Below are 23,383 nucleotides of genomic sequence, written 5' to 3'. Positions count from 1 at the left end.
ACGATCCAAAAAGGCACAAAAGACTTGTTTGTGTTAAACGCTTGCGCTCTTTGTGTACACCTGACATATGACTCCCGGTCTTTAAGCTGGGAACACCGAGTGCTATTTCAACAAAAGCGTTTTTCACTCTCCGCTATGGGAATATTGCTGGCTTCACAGCTTGACCTTCCTAACCAGTAATTGTAATTCCCTGGTGGAAAAATTTAATCACATAGGACAGCATTGTCAAGTGTTATTAAGTTGGTTTTGTTGAAGACGGGTCAATTGACATGGCAGTGGAATTGCATTGGACTGTTTGCCCAAAATATTCATTCAATCATTGGTTTTAATTATAAGTTTCATCACTATTTTTTGCGTTATTGCATCTGACAACAATATTAGTGAACGAGAAAAAAAGGTAGAGCCTACAAAATTCAGAAAAAAATACGTTCATCACAGTGGACTGCTGTAACCAGTGGACAATTGTGTGTGCATATGTAGACATTGACAGGAAAGCTTTGTGAAAGTATCCTGCCTGAATTGACCCCAGCCGCAACAAAAGCCAACCATGGCCAAAAGAAACAGGTGGCCCCTTCTCTTCCACGGGAATAAAGAGGACATTTGTCGGGGGCCCCCAGGATCGGAGCACAGCAAGCCTCTCAGATTGGGCCAGTTTCGTTGCTGGAGTAGAGAATAGTGTGTTCGTGCAGAGCACTTAAATGGCCACCACAGACTATTCTGCAAACGGTATGAATCCACCCACATTCCTCGTGCACTGCCATCCACATGCCAGCCGGGATCGACCTCCCATTGAACCTCAACACGTGACCCCGATTCTTTATTTATATTTAACATTTCAAGGAGAAGAATAATATATGTAAATCGATACACGTTTTTTTTGTTTAAGTTAGATAAGCCATTCTACTTCTGGTTAGGTAAATTAAACTTGTCTGGAAGGTACTGTACACAAGCTTCTGGCTGCGCTGTGGCTACGTTGTGTAAAGTCATGCGTGATTGGTCGGATCAAATGCAAGGCAGCGTGTGATTGGTTGATCGTGTCCTGTTGACCGAAGGTGGACTCCCAGGGAGTTGGGAACGCTCGAAGGAAGAGGAAAAAAAAAAAATCCAACCGCTGAACTACACCATGCGCCTCCCTTGTGTGGGACGCCGTTTCAACTCTAAATAATCGTCATTATGTCAACGTCTACCCATACCGGAGGCCGTCTGCTATGTTTTTATCGGGCTTACTCGCCTTTATCGCTGTTGCTCGCCTGGAACGACGCCCCGTAACTACTCAGGTAACTTTGTTTCAACTCCAGCCGTTAGCACGGCTGCTAACCAGCTAGCAGCCGCTCGCCGCAGTTACCTTTCATAAAGTTACCTTTTTATAAAATTGAACACGCACCGCGCAAACCACAGAAAAGACATTCGGCTACGTTGAGAGGGTTTATAGTTTAAGTAGTGAACGAATTGATCAGAGTAGAGTAGCGTGAGAACAGTCCGAAACGCTCATTTCGTGCGTCGAAATCGAACAATAAACTAGCCATCTTTTTTTTTTTTTTTTTTTAAATCGCAAAACCAGATGCGACTATAATGGCGATGCGGCGTGTAATATCATATTCACGAAGGCATAGGTGCTCTCGAATAAGATTCGTTTTCCAGGTTTGGCAACCTATTTGTTAGACACATTTCTCCTCCCTTGGCTCACTTGTTGCTGGTCATTGATGCGTTGTCGGCGGTCCACGTTGCTGCGCTCCGTCGGACCCATGACAACAAACCCTGACCATTGGTCCATGTGCTTTGTCGGTTACATTTCAAACTCTCTCTAAATGCCCAACTATAACCCAGCCGGCCGTAGTACCGGCATCACGAAGCTCAGTTTAATTTTGATCACTTTCCCCAGCATCACCTCGCTTATTTGACAAAATTGGTCATCCATGGTGTCAACACTCGTGATGAGTTACTTTTGCACTTCTTCACAACAAACAAACGTAAAACAAGTCTCTTTTTGTGCTTTCTCTTCCAAATGGATTAGGTGATGCGGTCAGGAAAAAATATTCTCGCTTTCCACCAGAAGGTACCTTTGCCGATGTTGGCGTAGAGGATTTTAGATCAAGGTGAATGATGGCGTCACGTTGGGCTCATTCTTGTGATGATAATCTGGAGCGACAACAAGCGAGATTATCATTCTGTGAGGTGAGTAACAATCTACTGTTTATATTTTTAGATTGCGAACATGAATGTTTTTGTTTTTTTTGTGCTGAAGGGTGATGGTCGTGGGGGGGGGGGGGCAGCTGATTCAGGGTTTCTAGAGTCATCGCTCTGTTGAGTCCGCTGTGGGGGTGGAGTGACGACAAGGGCTTGACACTTTGGCCCAGCTGTTTGTGCGTGTAACAACCCCTGTCGGATTCCGTTCATAAGTTTTTACACTATTTCTGTTTGGTGTTTACGTTTTTCTTGCGCGTGTTTATGAACCCGGGTCATGTGCATACTCAAACGGCTGAAGCAGTGGCGTGAATCAAGTCGGAATATCTCGGAACAGACAGAAAATGATGCATATTAAAGCAATTAGATGATGTCATTAGTTTTCCTTCCATTATTGCCACAATTCATGTTTTTGGGAGGCAGCTGGCGCCGACCGAGTATCCTTTCACAAAACACTGGCCATTTGAGAGTCACAACAAAGCCAAGAAAAATAAACACATGATCTGCTTTTTTTGCGTTTATCATCATGAGCCAGCTACCAAATCCTCTTCGACGCTTAGATGAGTCAAATTGAGGAAGTCGCAACAAGCTTGAACTTGATTGGAGGTGCGATGCGAGAGCAGAGTTTGATTTTTGGAAATGCCACTTTTAATGAGGCCGCACCACCAACCAATTGATATGTTAATGTGGCAGTGGAAATCCCCCCTGGAGTCTGCGCTCTTTACTTGTGGTGCTTATTTTGTCATTTAACAACGCCACTCGATATCCCATCGACATGTACGTGACAGCATATCGTTGACTACTCAGATACGCACCATAAACCGAAATTAAAATTGTTCTGCATGTTTTGTATTTTTCTCTTGACTTTATTTATTGCAACAAAGGAAAAAGCATGTTTTATCTCTGGCTTTATTTCTTGGCTTTGTTTAGTTTGAGTTGTCTCATTCAGCTCATGCTTTCCTTTTTGTTGGTGTTGTTTTTGGGGGGTTTTCCTCTCCCTATCACAACTTGGATTTCTCTGCTCACGTATTGAGTCAACCAATCAATCTGCTTTTATCAGTGAAATGTCTGTGGTAACATTTTCCTGATTACTCGAGGCTCCATACGGTCGCGTTAGATGATTAATTTTGTGTTTTAGGAGGCTTGTGGTGGTTTTTTTTTTTTTTTTGCTATGCCCAGTGTGGGGGGCATGAGAGCAGAATGAAATAGATGATTGTTTTGAATAATGAAGCACGATCCATATTAAGCGCTGCGGGGGGTGAATATGGACAATCTGAGCCATCGAGTCCCCCCCCCCCCCCCCCCCCCCCCCCACGGGTCTTTGCCTCATTAAAGGTCAGCGTTTATCTCATTTGGAGCGGCTGCCTTTCACAGAAGCCCCTGCGCGGGCACGCCATGGCTCAGTGATGGCGATCGGAAGGGAAAATGGAGCCGCAATTGGATAGAAGAAGTCTGTTACTTCCTGTTGCCTTGTGGTAGCGCATGCCATGTCTCAGTAGGTTTTGAGCTTTGCCCCTTCTCGCCCGATACATGAACGAAAGGGAGTCCAATGCAAATCACCCGTCGCACAAGATCCAAATCAAGGTAAACTAAAAGGGTCAGTTCTGGCCCCAGCTGTGAGTCAGATCAAAGATACTGAGTCCTAAACCTTGTCCTGCACTCCAAAACTGGGACAGCCAGCGCATTCCAATGCCCCCCCCCCCCCCCCCCTCCATCCCCCAGGTCATTAGCCAAGACTTCACAGCAAAGTGTTCACTTTGGATGGAGCGTGGTGTAGAATCTAGCAAGCAGCCCACAGACCAGCAGGATGGGGCCCCTCACACCTTTTTTAGGTCTTTTTCGCAGCTGTCATGCCGTGCGTGCTGGTAGTGTCACTTTTTAAATACACAGGCCAAGGGCTGGCGTGTTGTAATATTTGTTATTAAGAAGTTGAAATTCGAGTTCCCTTTTTAGTGTGCATATTTCATCTCCAGAGGGATGATCATTTTTTGGAGGGATAACTGTTGCTAAAGCGTGGACTCTTTTAAAAGGCTAGTAGGCGATGCAGTTTACTGGAAAAAAAGTAAAGTGTTTAGATTGAACTGTCTGCGTGCCCAGGCCGTTGTCTCTGCTAGTGTAAACATCTCGGTCGTATTGCAAAGAATGAACTTGGCTGTTTGTGGCATCTGTGATTAAGGTCCATTAAAAAGGGCAATCTCTCAAATATATCATTTGAATAATCTTTCAGCTCAAGGCTGTGTTTGTACGTATCATACTGGCATGCATGCTTGTGACTCATAAGTGTGTGAGAGACCCTCAGGTTGTACTGTGTGTATGTGTCTCCTTCTGATGTGACCCTGCCCTGCTCCCATTTGATGAAATTGCACTTTGGGTCCAGAAAGTAGAGAAATGTCTGGGATTCATTGAGCTGGAATGTCACAACAATATTAACTACATGCATGTGGCAATGATAACTGCACTGGCTCGGCATGTCAGGAGGCCCCCACCCTCTCATCGCCCCCAAATTAAGATCAGAAGGATGGGGAATGACCACATGCGCCTCCCACAACCCTGCTTGCCGGACGGCCGGCATCTCAAGCATCTAATTTGATCCATTTGTTGTCATCACAGCAGAAGTGCCCCTCCGGCTGTGCATTGGAGGATGTGGCACCAAAGATTCCAGAGCTCAAATCATCTCACTACGAACCGGGCGGCGCTGTCATCTTCAAAACAAACCGAGTGCAACAGCGCGACCGGTTCTGCAAGTTTGATCAGAAACACTCGGGTCGGGTGTCAGCTGCACCTGTGTGACGTTTCCCAGCCCGGCCAGACAGAAATAAAGCAAACGCTCAATTTGTTAACCCTTGCCTCAGTGTCTGCCGTGTATTGGGAACGAGCCACGTGTCGCTCGTCATCTGGCGACGCTCACAGTCGCCGCTCGGCTCTTTTAAAGGTGCCGGCTCGTGAGTAAACATTTGCCGCTGTTTGTTTTTTTTTTCAACTCAGCCGGCCGCACACATTGGATTCTCCCCTCCCGACAGCTGTGTCAATGACAGCGGCCTACTCCAAACGGTCTGTCGCGACCGCGTGGAGACTTGAGTGTGTTTATTGTCTGCTCAATCAGTAACGCCATCAATAGTTGTTTGCGTGAATTTCTTTTAGATGATTCACTTCCGCGATGAGCTGGCATGTCTGTCCGGACATCAACGCAAGCTCATAGGAGGGAGGGTAGAGCTGCTTTTTAATTGTGGGAATACAGGGCAGAAGAGAGGCGTTTCCTGAAGCTAGTTGAACCATGGAAGACGATATGGGGCGGGTCCGGGTACATAAGGAGACTGTGTTACTGCACACTTGATACCACCAAGGTGTGAGCTTATAAATAGTCAGTAAACACACACACGCGGGTTGTTCAAAGCCCTCAAAGTTGACATTCTTCTTCCGTTCATTGTTTTCCCAATGAAAAAAAGCAAATGTTGAATCATGGTCGCACCTCTGATTCAAATGTTTTCCATAATTGCCACTTTTTGAACTTCTACAGAATGACTCTGCCGAGTGGAGAGGCTTAGACCCGAGAGAAGATGAGTCGTTCTCATGGCCACGACCCAAAACGGTGCTTCTACGTCGCACTTCTCACGGATTTGGCTTCACGCTGCGGCACTTCATCGTCTACCCACCGGAGTCGTCCATGCACTACTTCCTGGTAAATGTCTGGCGGTCATTTTAATTGGATTACTGTGGACCGCCGCATAGCACCCCTCCTACATTTCAATTATATGCTGTTAGCGGACTATTCTCCATAAATAAACGGGATCCACTGTACTTGAATTTATGTTCCCATTGCCTGATTGACTAATTTTTTTTATTATTAATTTTTTTTACAGGGGGAAGATGTCGGGTGCAGAGGTAAGAAATGAAATCCAAGTGTTTCCTACAGCGTAGTGACTCTGACGTGCGATGACTTTCAGCTTCCTTGTACGCAAAGAACAATGTCAAAACAATCGATGAAATCACTCCTAAGCTATGGTCCAAGAACTCATTGTGCTGTCAGAATGTCTTTTTATATCATATGTAGTATCTCGTATCTCTCCAGGTTTTGTTTGGCAAAGCTATTCAGCGTACTCGCTCGCATTGTCTCCGTGCTCATAAAAGCGTGTTGTCGCTGGAATTTGCCCAGTGATTCCAGTTATGTTTGTATTACTTGGAAAGGAATGCGAGCCCTGCTGGAATCCATCATGCACATGTTGAGGAAGTGAAATTTGATCCCAAGTCATCTTTGTTGGCGTCTCGCACAACGCAACACCATATTAATCCACTGACGACACTTTCCTCAGCGTCGCCATGAGGCAGACGAACGCCGAGAGAAGACGGCATTCGTAATCGAGTGTGCCGTCTAAGAATTTGACCCCGAAACGGCCTCCGATTTACACAATGACAGCATCTTGACAGTTATGCCTTCAAAACAACTGAAATAGAAATGAATTGCGTCAATTCACAAACTGTCCAATGCTATGCAATTCATGAACACAAACAAACATTGCACAAGAGCGAACCAGAGTGCTCCACTTGCATGAACCCGGCCGGCACAGTTGAACGCCGTCATCAATTATCTTATTGTATTGGAGTCTGCAGCTTCTCAAGACAAAGCTCCTCTGTTACAGCGCCAACCAGGTCCAAGTTTGGCCGCACTTGCAAATGTTGCACATCCGGTACCCAACATCGTACTATTTTATTCGAGAGACAAAATGTTCATTTAGACAATTTGTTTTTATCGGCCACCGGAGGCAAGCAAAATTTAAGCTTCATGTCGTTGACATCTTACAGAAAACCCTCTTGAACCTGCTGTCCTCATGAGGAATGTTCATGGACAGTGCCTTTCCACCGACAACTGGCCACTAGAGGGAGCGTGGCTGATTGCACTATAGTACTCTTCATTACATAATGTGGGTGCTGGAGCATGACTAAGATTCTGTGGAGGAGAAAAAAAGGACATACGTACAGAAATGATTTCCTGCATGGATAGCACTTGGCACCTGACATTATCCTTCTCAGGCTAGCTTCCATTCATTCCACTCCACTCTGGTGTAGTGACTCACTAGCAGAATGTTAACTACGTCCAAAGCTTTGACTGTGGACACCGGTGAGTGAAAGGAAAGAGTGGGAGTAGTGTAGCTGAGCCCACTGTCACTCCACCTACTCCTATTCCCTTTCTTTCACACTCATCTTTCTTCTGAAGCCCCCTCCCACCTCTTCAGTGCAGCTGCTAGGAAACAGCGACTGGCCGAGCAAACTGGTTTTCCTCGCGCTAGCGGCTTTTATCCACCTTGCGAAAGCCCACATACAATTTCCCCCGATTGAGATACACTTGTATGATTTGTCTTCAATGTGGGCCAAGCACTGGTCTGGGTGCTTTAGTCAAGATCAAGCCCCCACCTGTAGCGCTCCTATTTTCCACATGCCTCTCGTTTACAGTAAATGTCTACTGCTGACCATTCTAGTTCCTGTTTCAGTGAAACGCCTCGGTGGCGATGGGAAAAGCCCTCCACGAATGTCACATGTTTACTTTCTCATTGGTAGGGAGACAGCGCAACAGGCTGGAGCCGATGGACACTATTTTTGTGAAGCAAGTCAAGGAGGGCGGTCCCGCACACGGAGCTGGTCTCTGTACAGGTACGACTCGTACGCTCATCTTTTGTTCCTGACCAAATCAAAATCTTCTGGGCGAGCCATGCAGATTGTGATATGTCTTTTTAGGTGATCGCATCGTGAAGGTGAATGGAGCAAGTATCATCGGGAAAGCTTACTGTGAGGTTATATCTTTGATCCAAGACAGGTGAGACCTCTTCATGATGCTTCACGTCGGCTTTGGGTGACTTATGTGAACGAGCTTTTCTTTCACTTCCTCACAGCGGCGACTTCCTGGAACTTTGTGTGATGCCGAAAGACGAGGACATATTGCAGCTGGTATGCATCTCCCATACCTTTTTTGCTTTTTCCCACAAGTACAACTTGTTCTGTTTTCAGAATAGAACGGTCCGACCCTCCCATCCCATCCCAGAGAGCTGTTCCAGTTTTGCTCTGGGACGGGACTACTAAAAGGCAGACATCCCATCAGAGCTCTTTATCTAGGCCTCCTAATCAGGCCAGAACAGCTTTTCAGTTTTACGTCACTGAGATGTCATGTTGAAATGCGCAAAATGCGTTCAAGCCAAACGATGATCAGGTCGGCCCGTGCTGTGTAGGTCATGTAATATGGGAGCTTTGGAAAGCAACATTCCAAAGTGACTCGTGGCTGGAGGGGAGGGAGGGAGAGAGCAACTTTGACGTGTGTGCAAATACACACGCGCCCTTGTTGCCTTCATTGCTGTCTGCCGATGCACCTTCACGACGTTTGGATTTTCTCACCTGGGGTGTGACTTGCATGATATCTTCATGACAGTTTTTACGGCGGACGCCCTTCCCTGAATGATTCATATCTGCAAATGTTTGATTTTTGCACCCCACCGAAACGGTGGGATGAAAATCAGCTAGGTTAGCTTGCGTTGCAGACCACCGCCAACGTTTGCACTCTGCACATTAAGAGCAAAGTGAATCCGCACTCAGCTCGTAAGTGCTACGGTACGTGCGGATGCTAAGAAATGTCCATTTGACAGCCGGCTAATATGATGAAACCTAATGGCTATTAACCTGAAATCTCCCCTGTGTACTCTTCCATATCTTTATCGATAATTCAATAAATTACAACAAGGGTTCGTGTTTCAAATGGGGGTTTTAAGCCCAAGGCCACAGTTTCAAGCCAGCGTCAGAGCTTGTCAACCAATTGGCAAGCATTATTTTGCGCTAACGGATACTCGCTTGTGTTTGTTTAACACTTGTTTGTAGCAATTTGAGGTGGCGAGCTCCAAGTGACCTATTTCCCCATACACCCCACAGCAAGCGTGCCTCTCTTCTATCACACATCAGGCGACCTGAAGCTACACGAAAATGAACTCAGTGAAGGCAGAAAGAGCGGCAAAGTCTGTCCAATAAAGGAGGAGGAGAGGAACGCATACTGACGACATGACATTGGACTGTAGGAGGCAGCACGCGCGGACTGCTTGGAAACAGGCAGCAGTTGCTTAGCAAAGATATTGGGAGAGGCGACACTCTGGGAGAAAGAGAGAGAAAGAGAGGTACTTGTATGCCAGGCAAGAGGAGGAAATGCCAAGAGACGGACGGGAAAAGAAAGAATGGATGATAAGCGGAACCGAGTGGATAAAATCAGCTGACTGCCTTGTGTTTTGAACAGGTTGATGCTTGGGGGTGGAGGAGGGTGGAAGCTTGGGAGGGGAGGGGGAGCTCTCCCATCAGAGCGGAATGTATAATCAGCAGCTGCTCCTGCTTCTGTCATGTGAGCAGCAGCAGCAGAAGAAGGGCGGGCGGGCAAGGCAGACGTAGAGCGACCGGAGGCACCTCATTCAGTTAGCGTAATAATGTGGATGCGAGCGAGCGTGCGTGGCGGAGGCTTAACAGCAACATGAGAGGCGAGCTTGTGCTCCCGCCGCCTCGCCCAGAAAGAAGCCACTGTCACAGGCAGGTCGTAACGTGGCAACGCTCCGCTTGGCTGGCGCCGCTTCTCCCGCTTGGCGTATCGCTGTTGCGCGAGAGACTATTTCCAGCATGTGAAATTCTGGCTTTTTTTTTTTTTGTATCTGTTTGATGTTCTTCCTTTTTAATCGGATCATTTCCTGACTGCATGTTTGTCTCTGCTGCTTTCCCTTCTCTCTTTCTGTCTTCATTTCTCGAACGCTCTCGTTTTCACACGCTCAAACGGCCGCCTCCTTATCTGGATACAACTCATCTGGTAAGCAAACTGCTGACTAGTTAGCTATTTGACATTAATGTGTGGCGGAAACATTTTGCACGTTACGACACGCATGTCCGTGTCGTGCTTGGAGGCGGCGGGCAGCTTTACGCTGCTGCTGTTGATTTTTTTTTTTTTTACGAGGCACTTCCATGCTGTGGGTTGAGATGTTCTGTCCAAATGGCCGATTCACCACGTTACCTGTTAGATTCAGAGCGTCATACCTCGCCCAGGCTTCATTCCAACTTGTCACATATCATTATAGTGATAAAGACCAGTGACCTCTGAACTCTTTTGCTTATGCTGTCTTGCAAAGGGCGGGGAACATAGCCAAACACATTGATTGTTGCCCACACAGCCTTATGTAAGGTTTTTTTTTTTTTTTTTTTTTTTAAACGTGAGCTGGTTCAAAGTCCCCATACCATTACATCCATTTGCTCGTTGCTCAAAGAGAATATTAAGAACAGTGCGGTTAGTACTGAACCACCGTCGAAAAAGGAAATCGATAATAAATGCCACACAAATGATTGCTGTCCATGTTCATAAAGGCCTTGGAGCTAAATATAGCTCTCACTATCAGGGAGGGAACCTCCTGTCTGTCTGAGGCATCTGTTAGTCTGACGTGTGTAAATGTGAACGCGTGGTGCATCGGTCCACATATTTGCTTGTCTTAAAACGACATGCGTATTTGGAAGGAAAATGTGAGCCGCAAAAAAATGCTTCAGCAGTTTGTGTCTGGTATTTTTTCATGAGACATTCTAGCGTGTGACTCACAATAAAGAGCTCCTCAACTGCCAATGCCTCCACGCACTCGCACTGCAACATGTCCCCCACACACACGCTTACGCTTCCACTAGCAGTTATGCTACACTTGACTTGCATCCAGTAGCTCACTGTTGATTATCACGCACACCTTCCTGTCTATTTTAACACGAGTTTACTGCTCTGTCTCCAGGCCTACTCCCAGGATGCCTACCTCCGCGGCCACAGCAGCTACAGTGGAAATGCCTGTCACATTCCTGAGCCGCCCTCCGTATGCTACCCCAGAGTAGACTGTAAGCCTCCGGGCATGGCCCAGGCGATGGACTCGGCGGGTCCCGGCATCAGGGTCTCGTTGGCGCTGCCACCTTCCGACCACGGCTACCGCAAGGAGATCACCGTGCCCCCGTCCCTTCCTCCGAAATCGTATCCAAAAAGTCAGATGGCGGTGTGCATGCGCAACGACAGCGTGAGGACAATGGTGGTTCCGCCCGAACACCGTATGGGTCCAGCGCATCGTGTAGATTACATGGACCCGGCACTTTTGAGGGCGAGGCCTGCGTCATTAGCCCAGTACCCGCACTCTCGAAAGGCGGACGTCTATCCCGGCGGGCCAGGACAAGCCCCGTATCGAGGCCAAGCCAATATCGATTGGCGAACTTACCAAACGTACAGGGAATACATTGACAACAAAGGAATCCATTCTCACGGTAGTCGAACCATCCAGGAGAGGCTCGATAGCCTGCGAGCTTCCAATCAGAACACTTTTGAAACCTCCCATCACGCTCCCCAGATAGCCTGGGGCCCGAAGGGAATACGCAGGAGGAGCATTTCCCACGAACGCTCGTACCACGGACCTCCCCCCCACTTCCAAGTGGCCCCACGCAGCGCCTCCCAGGACCGCGTGATCAGTTCCGAGAGGATGAGCCGTCCTCGGAACTGGCCGCCGAGGAGCATGTCTCAAGATGGCCTTCTGCATAATGTACGCTCACGCTCCACGGGCTATGTTGACCCAACAGATGAGGGGATGGGATATCGGAGGGGGGCAGAACCTGGTACGAGGCCCAGTAGACAGTCTATGCCCAGACAGGCCGCGCTGTCCAGGCCTTCTGTTGGATACAACAACGGCCAGAGGGGGCCACACAATCCCGTGTACAATAAAGGAGCGGATTCTCTCCAGACCCACTCCCCACTCGTGCTTTCGGACAGGTCCACGCATTTTGGAACGAGAAGAAGCGCTGAGCAAAAATCTTTAGTCAATGCAAACCACGCCGGCCGCACCAACCACCAAGGTCCCAACAGGTCGAGAGCCGAAAGCGTGCAGCCCGTTGAGGCCGAGAGGGACGCGGCCTCGCTTGGGAAAAGGTCCTCTTCGTGTTCCGCTCAAAAGCAGATGCCCCCGCGGTCTGCCGTCCTCAAGCCAAGCCACCAAGAGTCTCGCAGCCAGCCGGCCGGACGTAGCCTCTCTGAGTCCGGCGTGGTCCTGAGGCCAAAGCCGCCCGCCGCAAAGCACCCCAGCCCTCTGCGCCAACACTCCTACATTTTGGCCGTGAACGATGACGACGGCGCAGATTCCACAGCAGACGTGGCGACGTGCTGGCTTCCTAACGACGCGCGGCGAGAGATGCATATACGCCGCCTCGAGGAACGTCACACCTCCTGCTCCAGTAACCTCGACGAATCGTTGGATCTAATTCCATTCATCGGTAAGAGGAAACCAAATGAGTTTGAAGCTCGTCGTTGTCACGGCAACAGCCGTAGTAACACGAGGCGGGCCGACAAAGGAAGCGGTTGAAAATAGATGAACGTTTGTTGAGCTTGTGCACCGCACAGTTATGTAATTGCCTATTTCATTTCAGTGCATTGTGGTTTGTGTACATTTAATTCAGCCAAGATGCTCAGAAACAAAGGCCTCATCCTCGAACGCTGACATTAATCGGGATCAGTGGCATTTAAAGTGTACTAATGGCAGTGCTACACTGGAAAATTCAATATCATGGAAAGACTCATCAGCCCAGACTGCTTTCATAATGTACAGTCAATACATTTTCATAACAATGATGTTTAAAGGCCTTGTCAAGTGAATTTATTTTCTTACATTTGTTTGTAAATGCATATTACATATTTGAATACAATTGCTGAAAATATGGCTCGAACCGGACCCGTCGTTGGGCAGCCATTTGGTTTTCTCCACTCATTTGTGCTGTGGGTTTGCATTTGAAATTGTCCGGTAATGTTTGCTGGGTGTTCTGTTGTTTGGTGGAGTTGGCCTGACAGGCCTGGTGCCCACAAAGCAATGTGCGACAGTGCCAGTACACCAGGACTACCATTCCGGGACTGGTGCCATGGCCCGAGGAAACCATGTCTTGATTGAGCAGGCTAGGCTACAGGGCCACCGTCGACGATCCCTTTCAATGGCCCCCCACTTACATCCATAATTTGCTTTTGCTTATTGCATAGCAAATGATGCATTTTTTTTTTACGATCACTTGTATTTTTGTCATTGCGGTAGACGAGCCCGTCAGCCCCAGTGTCGACAGGGACGCTGTCCCTATTCCACCTTCCGCTGTCATATCCGTGCCACCGTCCGTCGCTACCGGTCCCTCAAGTCCCGACTCTCCATGTATTCCCATTCGCCGACAGCTGTCACATGACCAAGGTAAAAGACTTTGTGCTTGGTTTGTGGGTCATAGTTGTGTCAGTACACTGCCATATATCAATTTACTATGTATTTGTTTGTTGCTTGTTGGTACATTCACTCTCATAACTGAATTGCAAGTCACTGTTACGCTCTGCACCAGAGTCCCTGAGAAGTGCTTTGCTGGAGTCGGAATCTGCCAGCCAAACGGAGCGCTCTAAATCCTACGATGAAGGTCTGGACAATTACCAAGAAGAGGGCAGAGGGTATGTTCAAACTTATGTCCCATCATTGCTTTTGTCTCTTCTTCAATTTGTTGGATTACTTTGTTATGAATTCATGCTAATGTTTTTTTTTTTGTGTTTTGTTTTTTTTCCCCAGACGATCTTCTAGTAGGCATATGCCGAGTCTCCGGGGCTTGAAAAAGGTGAATTGCCATCGTGGCTCACAGAACTGTAATGATGTGTGCTAATGAGCACTGTGTTGTCATATCGGGGATATCTATTCGTCCTTTACAAAGGATATTTGTGTGACAGGCTTTGGACGGTCATAAATCTTCCGGGGACTCTGGATCACGAAGAGATTCCTCCGCAGATATCTTTATGGATTCTTCCAAGGAAGGCTTGCTCAACTTTCGCCAACTTTCTACCGATAAAAATAAGGTATGCCCGGATAGTTAGCTTATGCTGTAGTTGTTTTGATGTTGCTTACCACGTGTGCCGTGTCTCCTCTCTGTAGCGTGCTAGCGGAGGAATGAAATCATGGAAGCAGATGTATGCAGTTCTACAAGGTCACACGCTGACACTGTTCAGGGACAGGAAAGACGCCCTCTCGCACGTCACCACGCCGCCCGACGAGGAGCCGCTGCGAATCAGCGTTAAGGCCTGCCTGATTGACATCTCCTACAGCGAAACGCGGCGCAAGAACGTGCTGCGCCTGACCACCTCCGACAGCGAGTACTTATTCCAGGCGGAAGGGAGGGAAGACATGTTGACTTGGATTAAAGTCATTCAGGAAAACAGTAATCCCGACGAAGAGGTGAGTGGGCGTGTCACCAAGGGAAACAAAAGAGTCAATTGGACGTGTTCCGACACGAGGCGCACTTTTTAAGGATTTGAAGTGTGTTGCAAAATAGCGCATGTTTTTGTTTTGTGTTATTATAATAAGAAAAGTGTCTGCCTTTTCAGAACCCCGCCGTAACAAGTCAGGATTTGATCAGTCGGAAGATCAAAGAATACAACATGATGAGGTCTGCAGACTGGAATCATTATTTGTCCCAAATGATCAGGCTCATCTTTGGCCTTCTTGACTTTTCAGCGCACCCAGCAGCAAGTCTGAGCCTTCGCCCAAAACTCCCCGTCAGTCCTTGAGCATCAAACAAGCCTTTTTGGGAGGGAAGACGGACAGCAAGAGCCACAGCCCTCATTCGCCCAAATCAGAAGAGCGTAGGACACTGAGAGGTGAAGTCAAAGACGGCCACCGTTACGCCATCGCTTGCCCACTAAAACCGCCTTATGATTCAGATGAGGCCAGTCCACCCAGGGACAGAGGAGCGTGGAAAATCGGCATTCCGGGCATCATGCGAAAGCCCTTTGAAAAGAAGACGCCGGCGGGCGTCACGTTTGGAGTGCGCCTGGATGACTGTCCGCCCGCGCTGAGCAATCGGGTGAGCACGAATGCCACACTCGCTCACAAAGGTCTTAATTCTTTTGCTGAATTTGAATGCTATTGCTTTCTAGTTGGTTCCCCTGATCGTGGAGGTGTGTTGTAACGTGGTGGAGGAGCGAGGCTTGGAGTACACGGGCATCTACCGAGTTCCTGGAAACAACGCCGCTATCTCCAACATGCAGGAGGAGCTCAACACCAAAGGCATCGCCGACATCGACGTGCAAGAAGACGTGAGTGGCCGCACGCGTCTTCACTTGGCGCTTTGTACTTCAACGATCTGTTTGCTTCTTTGCAGAAATGGAGGGATCTCAATGTCATCAGTAGCTTACTCAAGTCCTTTTTCCGAAAACTGCCCGAGCCCCTGTTTACAAACGGTGAGACTCTCAAAGGCATTTCCCAAAAGTGAGTCCATCATTAAGACTTCTCTGGGTCTCCTTGACAGAAAAATACGCCGACTTTATCGAAGCCAGCAGAACCGAGGACTCTGTTGAGAGACTTAAGGAGCTAAAGAAGCTGGTAAGGAATCTGCAACAGCACTTTTCTTTTGTCAAGCGGGATTGTTGCGAGGCGCGCTGGCAACGACTCTCCTCTCTCCCTCAGATCCACAAACTGCCTGATCACCACTATGAAACCCTTAAATATCTTTGCGCTCACCTCAAGAAGGTTTCCGACAACTGTGAGAAAAACAAGGTGCCACATATAAAGAGCTGCGCATATTCTTTTGAAAGAAAGATCCCTCATTTGTCATCACGGTGTCTGTTTAGATGGAACCTCGCAACCTGGCAATTGTGTTTGGCCCGACGTTGGTACGAACCTCCGAAGACAACATGACCAACATGGTCAACCACATGCCCGACCAGTGCAAGATAATCGAGAACCTAATCCAGCAATACGAGTGGTTCTTCGCCGAAGACTGCGATGAAGATCCCGTCGTACGTGGCCTCGCGTTTGTCGCCGGCGTCATCGGCGCGCTTTTGGCCAAGCCTTGACTTGACTTTCCTCCCCGCAGACGGCATCCGAGCAGGAGAGCACGGTGCAGTCTCAGCCCGTGCCCAACATCGACCACCTGCTCTCCAACATCGGCCGCACGGCGGCGGTGCCGGGCGAAGTCTCAGGTAAGCCGCCGGGATGTTTCTCTCAGCGTCGCGCTCCCACATTTCAACGCAGCAACTATTTGTCCATGCCAGCAAAGTTGGATTGGTTCCATTGCTAGTCAAATTGTATGAAATATTAACTTCATGTGTGTTATTTTATTTTTTTACATGCTTTGGGCTGAGATAGTTTTATTATTTGCGGTTTAGCCGTTGGGAAATTGTAAGCCTTTTTCGATTGAGTTGATTTATCAACAGAATGTGTTTCCGTTGTTGTTTTAGCTCCAATTGTCCAAGTTGGTATTTTTGTTCATTTCTTTGCTTTTCATTGTTCTAGCTCAAATTGTCCAAGTTGGTATTTTTGTTCATTTCTTTTCTTTTCCTCTCACCCGAGCCATTTTCTTTTCCTCCCCTCCTCCTTGCGTTGAGTCGCCGACTCCTTTTCTTTCAGTTCTTTACTTCCCTTCCTCCTCGTCACATACGTCCCCCCCCCCCCCCCCCCCGAAAGGAAATCAAAGTTAACGCCAAATGGATGGAAGTTTTTTTCTTAACCCTTGTGTGTGTGCAGTGTGTTGTTTCTCTCCCTTATCCCTTGTCCAGCACTCACACATGACCCCATCTTGACACAGGCCAAGTGGGCGGCGTCTATCACTCGATGATGTCGCTGATGGACTCAGTTTTGTCAGTGGTGGACAGCTGGGACTGTAGGAAGAAGGACGAGTGTTGTGCCCAGTGTAGCTGCCTAGTCTGCAGAAACCCGCAGCGCTTTTAAATTGGGGGAGGAAAAGAGATGAAAGAGAAGTCCATGTTTGTCATTTTCCTTGTGGTGGTGTGCACGTCTCACATTGAACGCAATACCCTGCCTGCATCCAGGGCGTACGCGCCAGTGCTGTCGGACCTTCTCTCAAAGCCCTTTTGCTGTCTCTTGTTGTCTCTAAAGCTGATCGCGAGGACAAGTAGCATGGTATGGTTCTCTCCGGTCATGTGGCCTAATCTGTCATGATGTCTGGGGAGGGGCGGGGCCATCGTGGCGGGACGCAACTGAGCTGGATACTTGCGACAAAAGCAACACACTAAATTCAATTAACTGCAGTTGTGAACAAGGGCAGGGGGGGGCATTTTGATTTCATTTTGTCTATGCGTCCGTCGCCCGTCGTGCTTTTCTTTTATCGTCTTTTGTGTTTTGCTCATCTTTAGATTTGTACGCAGTCTCACCACCGCAACACTTGTCTTGGTCTGAACTGTAAATAGCCCATCGATCCTACCTCAAGAACAATTTCAGGGCCGTAGCTCTGTACAGGAACTTGACTCGCGTTACAAGCACACACTGATGGCTGCGGGGGGGCGTCTACAGCTGGTCAGTGGCGGGCAACACGTGATGCTTCGTGACTGACGTTTGTGTCCGTGATGTGCCGTCGCTGCCTCCATCGTTACCCGAGCATGAGCCGCTTGTGTCAGTCTTTGTTTGAACAGCCGGCCGGGGGGGGGTTTCACCCCCCCAAACCCGTTCGCTCGCTCTCTCTCTTTTCTCTGCGTTCATCTGTCATTTCAGGCTTTGTTTTCTGCCGCCTCCTCTTCTTGGTGTCCACCAAGCGCTTACTTAGTGTGGTTACTTGTCCTTGTCGAGTGTGTCATCTTGCTTCCATCCAGCTGCTCTTCTTCCAGCTCATGTCTATCAATGATGAGATCAGCAAGCCATCAATCTGCTCTTTATTTTGATTTTCTTTTTTTTTTTGCCCGTCCTTCGCTTTATGGAATTGACTTGCTTTCTCAAGGTGGCAGACCACTAATGATTCTCTCCTTATTGATGCAGATTCAGCATGTAGTGACTCCTCCAAATCAAAGGTGACGTTCTCTATTTGTTTCCTTCCTCACAAATTCCCACCCTGGCTCAGTCACGTCGTGACCGTGTGGTTTGTCGTCTTGCCCGCAGAGCCTCTGGGGGTCCGGGAAGGATCAGTGTAGCAAAGAGATGCTGCGCTCTTCCTTCTTCGCTAGCCGCAAGCGCAAGAAGCCCAAAGACAAAGCGCAGCCCAGCAGCTCGGACGACGACTTGGATGCCGTGTTCCCCAGGAAGGAGAACCCGGGGAAGAGTCAGCAGCAGCTCCCCTGCTCTCCAGAGTGTCGCACTGAGGGGGACGAAGAGGAGGGCGCTAGCCAAAAGGAGCAGCTGAAGAACAGCTCCGAGGAACAGCTTGACAAATCTGAGGTGCCTCCCGAGCTCAAGCCCACCTCATGTGACGCCGGCTCCCCGTACGCGTCGCCGTCCCGCTCCCCGAGCCTGAACTGCCACGCGGTGCCGTCGGACCCGCCCTCCAACTACGACGACACGGTGTCTGACCTCGGAACAATGAACAGCAGCAGCTCCCGGGCCTCGGTGCCGAGGGCCAGGCGCTGCAGGACGGCGGCACCGGGACAGGACGCGGGCGCCGGCGGGCTGGGAGCCGACGTCTGCTCCATCACCTCAGACTACTCCACCACGTCGTCCATGACCTTCACGACTGGAGGCGGCGAGTACAACACGCTGACTTCGGAAGCGCGTTCGGTGGCGGAGAGCCGAGGCGGGGACGACGATGCCGACGACGAGCGCAGCGAGCTCTTCAGCGAGGGCAGACCGGCGGAGACAGACAGCGAGAGTGACATTTCCGTTTTTGCCGTGGCAGCGGCCGAGCGTCTGGAACGGCGGGAGGCCCCACGACCGCTGGCCTCCCACAGGCTCATCGAGTGCGACACGCTATCCAGGAAGAAAGCCGCTCGGCAGAAGACTGACAGCGAATCGTCGCTGGACGGGTCCCGCGGTGACAAAGATTCAAACAGATTGTCGCAGCTTTCAGTCAAAGGTCGCTCCACCGGCAGCCTCAGCTCGTCGTCCCGCGGCGAGCTGGACAAAGCGGAGCCCGCCTGGAAACTGAAGATCACGGACCGGCTGAAAGTGCGTCTGCGCATGTCGGTGGACGACATGTTTGGCGTGGGCAGCCAGCGCAACGTCGAGGGCCGCAGTAAGAAGAAGAACATCCGTCGCAGGCACACCATGGGCGGCCAGCGGGACTTTGCCGAGCTGTCGGTTCTGGGCGACTGGCCCCAGTGCTCGGGCTCGCGGTCCGAACTGTCGGCCGTGGACCGCCTGAGACCCAAATGCAGCTCCCAAGACTTCTCCATCGGCGACTGGATCGCGCGCGAACGCCACCGCACCAGCAATCCCGAGGTCAGCCTGGATCCGGCCGAGCAGCAGGGGGCGCCGTTCGGCGGCAGGCCTCGCGACGGCCTGGCGGCATCCTCGGAAGTGTCGCACGGGGCCGCCGAGGCTTTAAACGGCGACGTGCCGCAGGCTAAGAACCTGAGTTTGTCGGCCACGGCGCATCCACATAAACTGGCCAGTTCCCAGGTGGTCCACTCGCGCTTCTATCAGTACTTGTGAGTCTGTGGACGTGAAAGAGGACTTCTAACGTGCGTGCGTGATGTTTCTGAGTGAGCATGTTGTACGCATCATCTGTGGACCGTACTCATGTTGAAGGCATGGAACAAATACGGTTCCTACATCTATTTTTTTAATTAGGACTGATGAGGGGACGGACGGAGCTGGCACATAAACGAACGCTGGAGTCGGATTAGATTTGATGAAAGAATAGATTTGTAGTTTTTGCAGATGAGCTATTTTTGTGCCAAGACGAGTTACAGAATATGTGAACCAGTAACCAAATGAAGAATGTCCAGATGTGCTCGCCGTAACGCCGACTAAAAGCTTTAGCCGCTTGTGTTGACGCTAAAATGTACAGTACATATCTGCTCATCGTGTACTTGAAACGACTTTTGGGTACGATCCGCGCAAACGACTGACGACCGGGCTTTTCCAAAGGTACGCACGTGACTTGAAGTATGCACATGTTAAATAATACACTGAAGAGCAGTGAACAAAATTGAGATAAACAAAAAAAGTTGGGAGCAGTATATGGATAATCAAAAAAAATAATAATGAAATCACAATAGGAAGTGCCTGACAATGAAATGTTTAGGGTGCCATCTTGTCTTGTTCTACAGTACACAGCTGTGACTAGTATGACTTTTTTTTTTTTCCCTTTTCTTTCTTTTAATTGTTGACTGTCTGTCATTCTCCAGCTTTTCTTTTCGAACAATGCCGAGCTTCCATTCCTGAGGCATTCCACTCTGGTCTTAACACATTTTCTACTTTGTTTCCACGGTTTGTTTTTATAATGTACTTTTTAACAACTTGAATTCTGAAAATTCACTGTAAAATAGGTAACTTAAATGTACATACAGACGTCACGTTTTAGCTGCTTTACTTGACATTTCCATCGTGGGATTCAGTACAGTCATTGCGGGATGATTCGGTGACGGATGTGCGGTGAGGAGCCGTTCAAATTGGTCCCATTGACAAAAACTATCAACCAAACAGTAATGAATTTGGAATCAAAAAACAAAACCCTACCCTAGTTAGCAGGGTGCTGGTTTGATTCCACCTCTTTTATAGCCCAATTTGGCATCTCTAATGATGAAATCAAGATAACCATTCAATTGAAAAAGACAGTACCAGAAAACTCAAGTGGAACTCCAATTGTAGGCCCCTGAGCGCACATCCCTGACTTTGTGCCCATGCATGTGGATAGTTTTGGTACGGCGTGCGAGGGAGCGCAAAACCCGATACGGACCGCACAAACGCTGCCTTCCTCCTGACTGGGAGACAAGTGCACAGACTCCGGAAACACTGGAAATAAATTGTGTCAATGGCAATGATGTGACAGTTGGTTCTATAGAGCAATTATTGTGTTTTAGGGTGGGTCCAATCCGGCGACATATATATTGTCAACTTTTTTTTTCTTAAAAAAGCCTTTACTGTACATGGTTATTTTATCTAAAAAAAAAATCCTTACTTAAAAAATCCTTCATACTGATTTTTTCTACAAAAAAAAAACGTACTTATACATCTTTTTTTTACAAAAACAAAGCCTTACTTTACTTTTTTTTTACTTACTATACATGGTCCTTTTTTTAGGGTTTGACCAGTTGTAATCATAATTACAGCAACTGTTTTGCGTTTTTTTTCTGCATGCAATGCAGCAGGTGTCCGCAAGAGTGCACTGTTGGGCTTCCATAACAACGGTTAGCTCCACCCTTGGGGATGCAAAGTAAATAAGGGGGGGGTCTGAATCAAACTGCCAAAAAGGAACGGTTCAAAATGCTTTATGTACATTAAGTTGCACATAGTACATAAAGGCTTAATGTCTTATTTTATACACTTTGTACATTAGCTGACTACAAACCACTGACGCTATGTAATTTGACTGGTAGAGAGAGAAAGTTTTAGCCATTTAGCACAAAATTCACAACATAATGAGACATCAAAATGGAGGACGTTCCAGAAAAGCTTATCGTAAATTTCCATTTACAAACCATTATAACATCTTTCACGCACTTCAGGTGTCAAGTGTGACCGATATTTCTGTACAATGTGTGATTTTTGTTCACAAACACACACAAAAAAAACATTCCCCTCACTTCCATTTGTCAAGTGGGCTACTAACATTGACCGTCGGCCCACTTTTAAGGCACGGTGACTAAAAAGAAGACCCCCCCCCCACCCCGAAAAAAGAAATTGCACCCTTTTAAATATTTGTACACATTTGATGGACTACAACATTGTGCCATTGATTTGTCACAAAAGTACAAAGGAGTATTAGGGCCACCTTGAAAATGAAAACAATTCATTACGGCTTGCCAGCAAATCACAGTATGTTTATGTAAGTTAAAAAAAGGAAATACTTTAAGGGTCGAATTATTTAGTTGTGATTTTATGAGAATAAAATGGTATTGCCTGGATCAAAAGTTTATTATTGTGAAGATTGTTATATTTTTGGAATATGATTGCAACTTTTTCAAGGTTTTCAAGTTTAATATATTTAAATGAGGAAAACCGCTTTGAGATTAAATATATATTTTTGAGATTTAAATGATCAATTCTAAAAGATACAAACATTGAAAAAAAACAACTTTACTTCACTCTCACAATGGAATTTTTTTTTCTCCCTTTAGTTTCACCATAATACTCCTTTATACAAAAGACACACACCACTAATAGGGCGGAAAACACCAAACAGAGTACTGTACTTGTGAGCACAACAACCAGTTAATTCATTGGCAAAATCACCAGAAACCGGTAGTTCAGTCTCCGGGTCAATAGGGGGCGATATTTTGTGCTGAAAAGTGCTGGTTTCTTGGAGGCGCCATGTTAGTTCTCTTTGATTTTCAAACTCACTGATTACAGATCAAATTAGGTTGTCTCCTGGCGTCCAAAACAAAAGTGCTATACAAAATTGTGCCCTCACATAGAAAATAATGCTCAGCTCTTGAGAAAAAACAATCTGACTATGTTTCATTTTTATTGTTAGTTTCATTTTCAATGGATTAGCAAGCATACAAAAGAATGTCAAACTTCTGTGACATCTAATGCAGATTTTGGATTTCCAATCGTGAGAAGCCCAAATTGAAATCACAATCAAAATTTCATTAATTTCTCAACATGTTTAAAAGCAGACCTTAAATCACCCTGCGTAAAATATCAATCACGCAAGCACAATAATAAATGCGCTGCGTAAACGATCAAAATTGAGCATTAGAATCTGCCTGAAAATATGATTGGAGGTTATGTTATAGAGCGCACCTCATAGTTTTCCCCATGGTTGTATTTTCTTGCCTGCACAGGTTTGTAGCATTTCCAAGGATTTGTCCTCCTAAGTGGTTCCATGAACGACACGTCCGATTGTTCGAAAGGTGCAGGTAGATTTGTCGGCCTTTCCTCCGAGGACAGCGGGCAGCCTCGTTGCAACGTGCAGGTTGGGCACTTCAAACTTGGGTGGCATTTTTTTGTTCTGTGTTGCATATTGTGCTGTGTTCACTGGCTGGGGGAGGGGGGGGGGGGGAGGCAGAGGCGGGGGTGGCTTGTCGGTCAAGCTTAGCTATCGTCCTCGTCCACGTCCTGCTGCTCGTCCTTCACCACTTCGGGTAGCCGGAAACACTCCCCAAAGAAGTTGACCAGAGAGCGGCTCAGGTGCTTTTGGGTGTCTTCGCTGTGTAGGAAGTGGCCTTCGTCCGGGTAGATCTGAACAGGGGAACCATTTTATCAACACAAATTGTGAAAATGCACAGAAACTGTGCTAGCTGTCTGCTTTGTGTAAAAAAAAAAAAAAAGTAACCCCCCCCCCCCCCACA

The 23,383-nt window shown here is 47.8% G+C and overlaps 2 protein-coding genes across 4 annotated transcripts in view; one reads left to right on the top strand and one right to left on the bottom strand.

Moving 5' to 3' along the window:
• Nucleotides 1–802: 802 nt before the first annotated feature.
• arhgap21b (Rho GTPase activating protein 21b) lies at nucleotides 803–22,003 on the top strand. Of its 3 annotated transcripts, XM_085929550.1 has the most exons (25): nucleotides 810–936; nucleotides 1,053–1,277; nucleotides 2,015–2,175; nucleotides 5,702–5,863; nucleotides 6,045–6,066; nucleotides 7,738–7,830; nucleotides 7,915–7,993; nucleotides 8,070–8,124; nucleotides 10,959–12,468; nucleotides 13,275–13,421; nucleotides 13,564–13,666; nucleotides 13,782–13,827; nucleotides 13,937–14,062; nucleotides 14,139–14,438; nucleotides 14,588–14,649; nucleotides 14,718–14,860; nucleotides 14,924–15,066; nucleotides 15,140–15,298; nucleotides 15,364–15,442; nucleotides 15,511–15,584; nucleotides 15,669–15,758; nucleotides 15,833–16,000; nucleotides 16,078–16,183; nucleotides 17,973–18,004; nucleotides 18,093–22,003. In XM_085929550.1, the coding sequence occupies exons 3-25, from the start codon at nucleotides 2,101–2,103 to the stop codon at nucleotides 19,575–19,577; spliced, it is 5,259 nt and encodes a 1,752-aa protein (XP_085785676.1). In that variant the 5' UTR covers nucleotides 810–936; nucleotides 1,053–1,277; nucleotides 2,015–2,100; the 3' UTR covers nucleotides 19,578–22,003. The 3 variants fall into 3 exon arrangements, with proteins under 3 accessions (XP_085785673.1, XP_085785676.1, XP_085785674.1); XM_085929547.1 differs by having other exon boundaries at nucleotides 803–936; nucleotides 14,718–15,066; XM_085929548.1 differs by lacking the exon at nucleotides 810–936 and having other exon boundaries at nucleotides 1,033–1,277; nucleotides 14,718–15,066.
• The window catches only part of dpp6b (dipeptidyl-peptidase 6b), a 35,589-nt gene continuing 33,602 nt past the window's right edge, over nucleotides 21,397–23,383 (bottom strand). Inside the window, exon 25 of the mRNA XM_085929551.1 lies at nucleotides 21,397–23,273. Within this exon, the coding sequence (XP_085785677.1) occupies nucleotides 23,127–23,273 (147 nt within the window). The 3' untranslated portion in view covers nucleotides 21,397–23,126. The remainder of the gene's footprint in view (nucleotides 23,274–23,383) is intronic.

The sequence above is a fragment of the Syngnathus leptorhynchus genome, chromosome 14 (assembly GCF_054491065.1).
Source record: "Syngnathus leptorhynchus isolate UIUO chromosome 14, UIUO_Slep, whole genome shotgun sequence".
Lineage (NCBI taxonomy): Eukaryota > Metazoa > Chordata > Actinopteri > Syngnathiformes > Syngnathidae > Syngnathus > Syngnathus leptorhynchus.
This window is presented reverse-complemented; position numbering and strand designations above follow the sequence as displayed.

What these genes read in the sequence shown, in the direction of transcription:
- arhgap21b (XM_085929547.1), top strand. Translation starts at nt 2,101, where the DNA reads ATGATGGCGTCACGTTGGGCTCATTCTTGTGATGATAATCTGGAGCGA. An exon ending in CGTCCATGCACTACTTCCTG is followed by an intron (nt 5,864 to 6,044) that starts GTAAATGTCTGG and finishes TTTTTTTTACAG; the next exon opens with GGGGAAGATGTCGGGTGCAG. An exon ending in AAAGAATACAACATGATGAG is followed by an intron (nt 14,650 to 14,717) that starts GTCTGCAGACTG and finishes TTGACTTTTCAG; the next exon opens with CGCACCCAGCAGCAAGTCTG.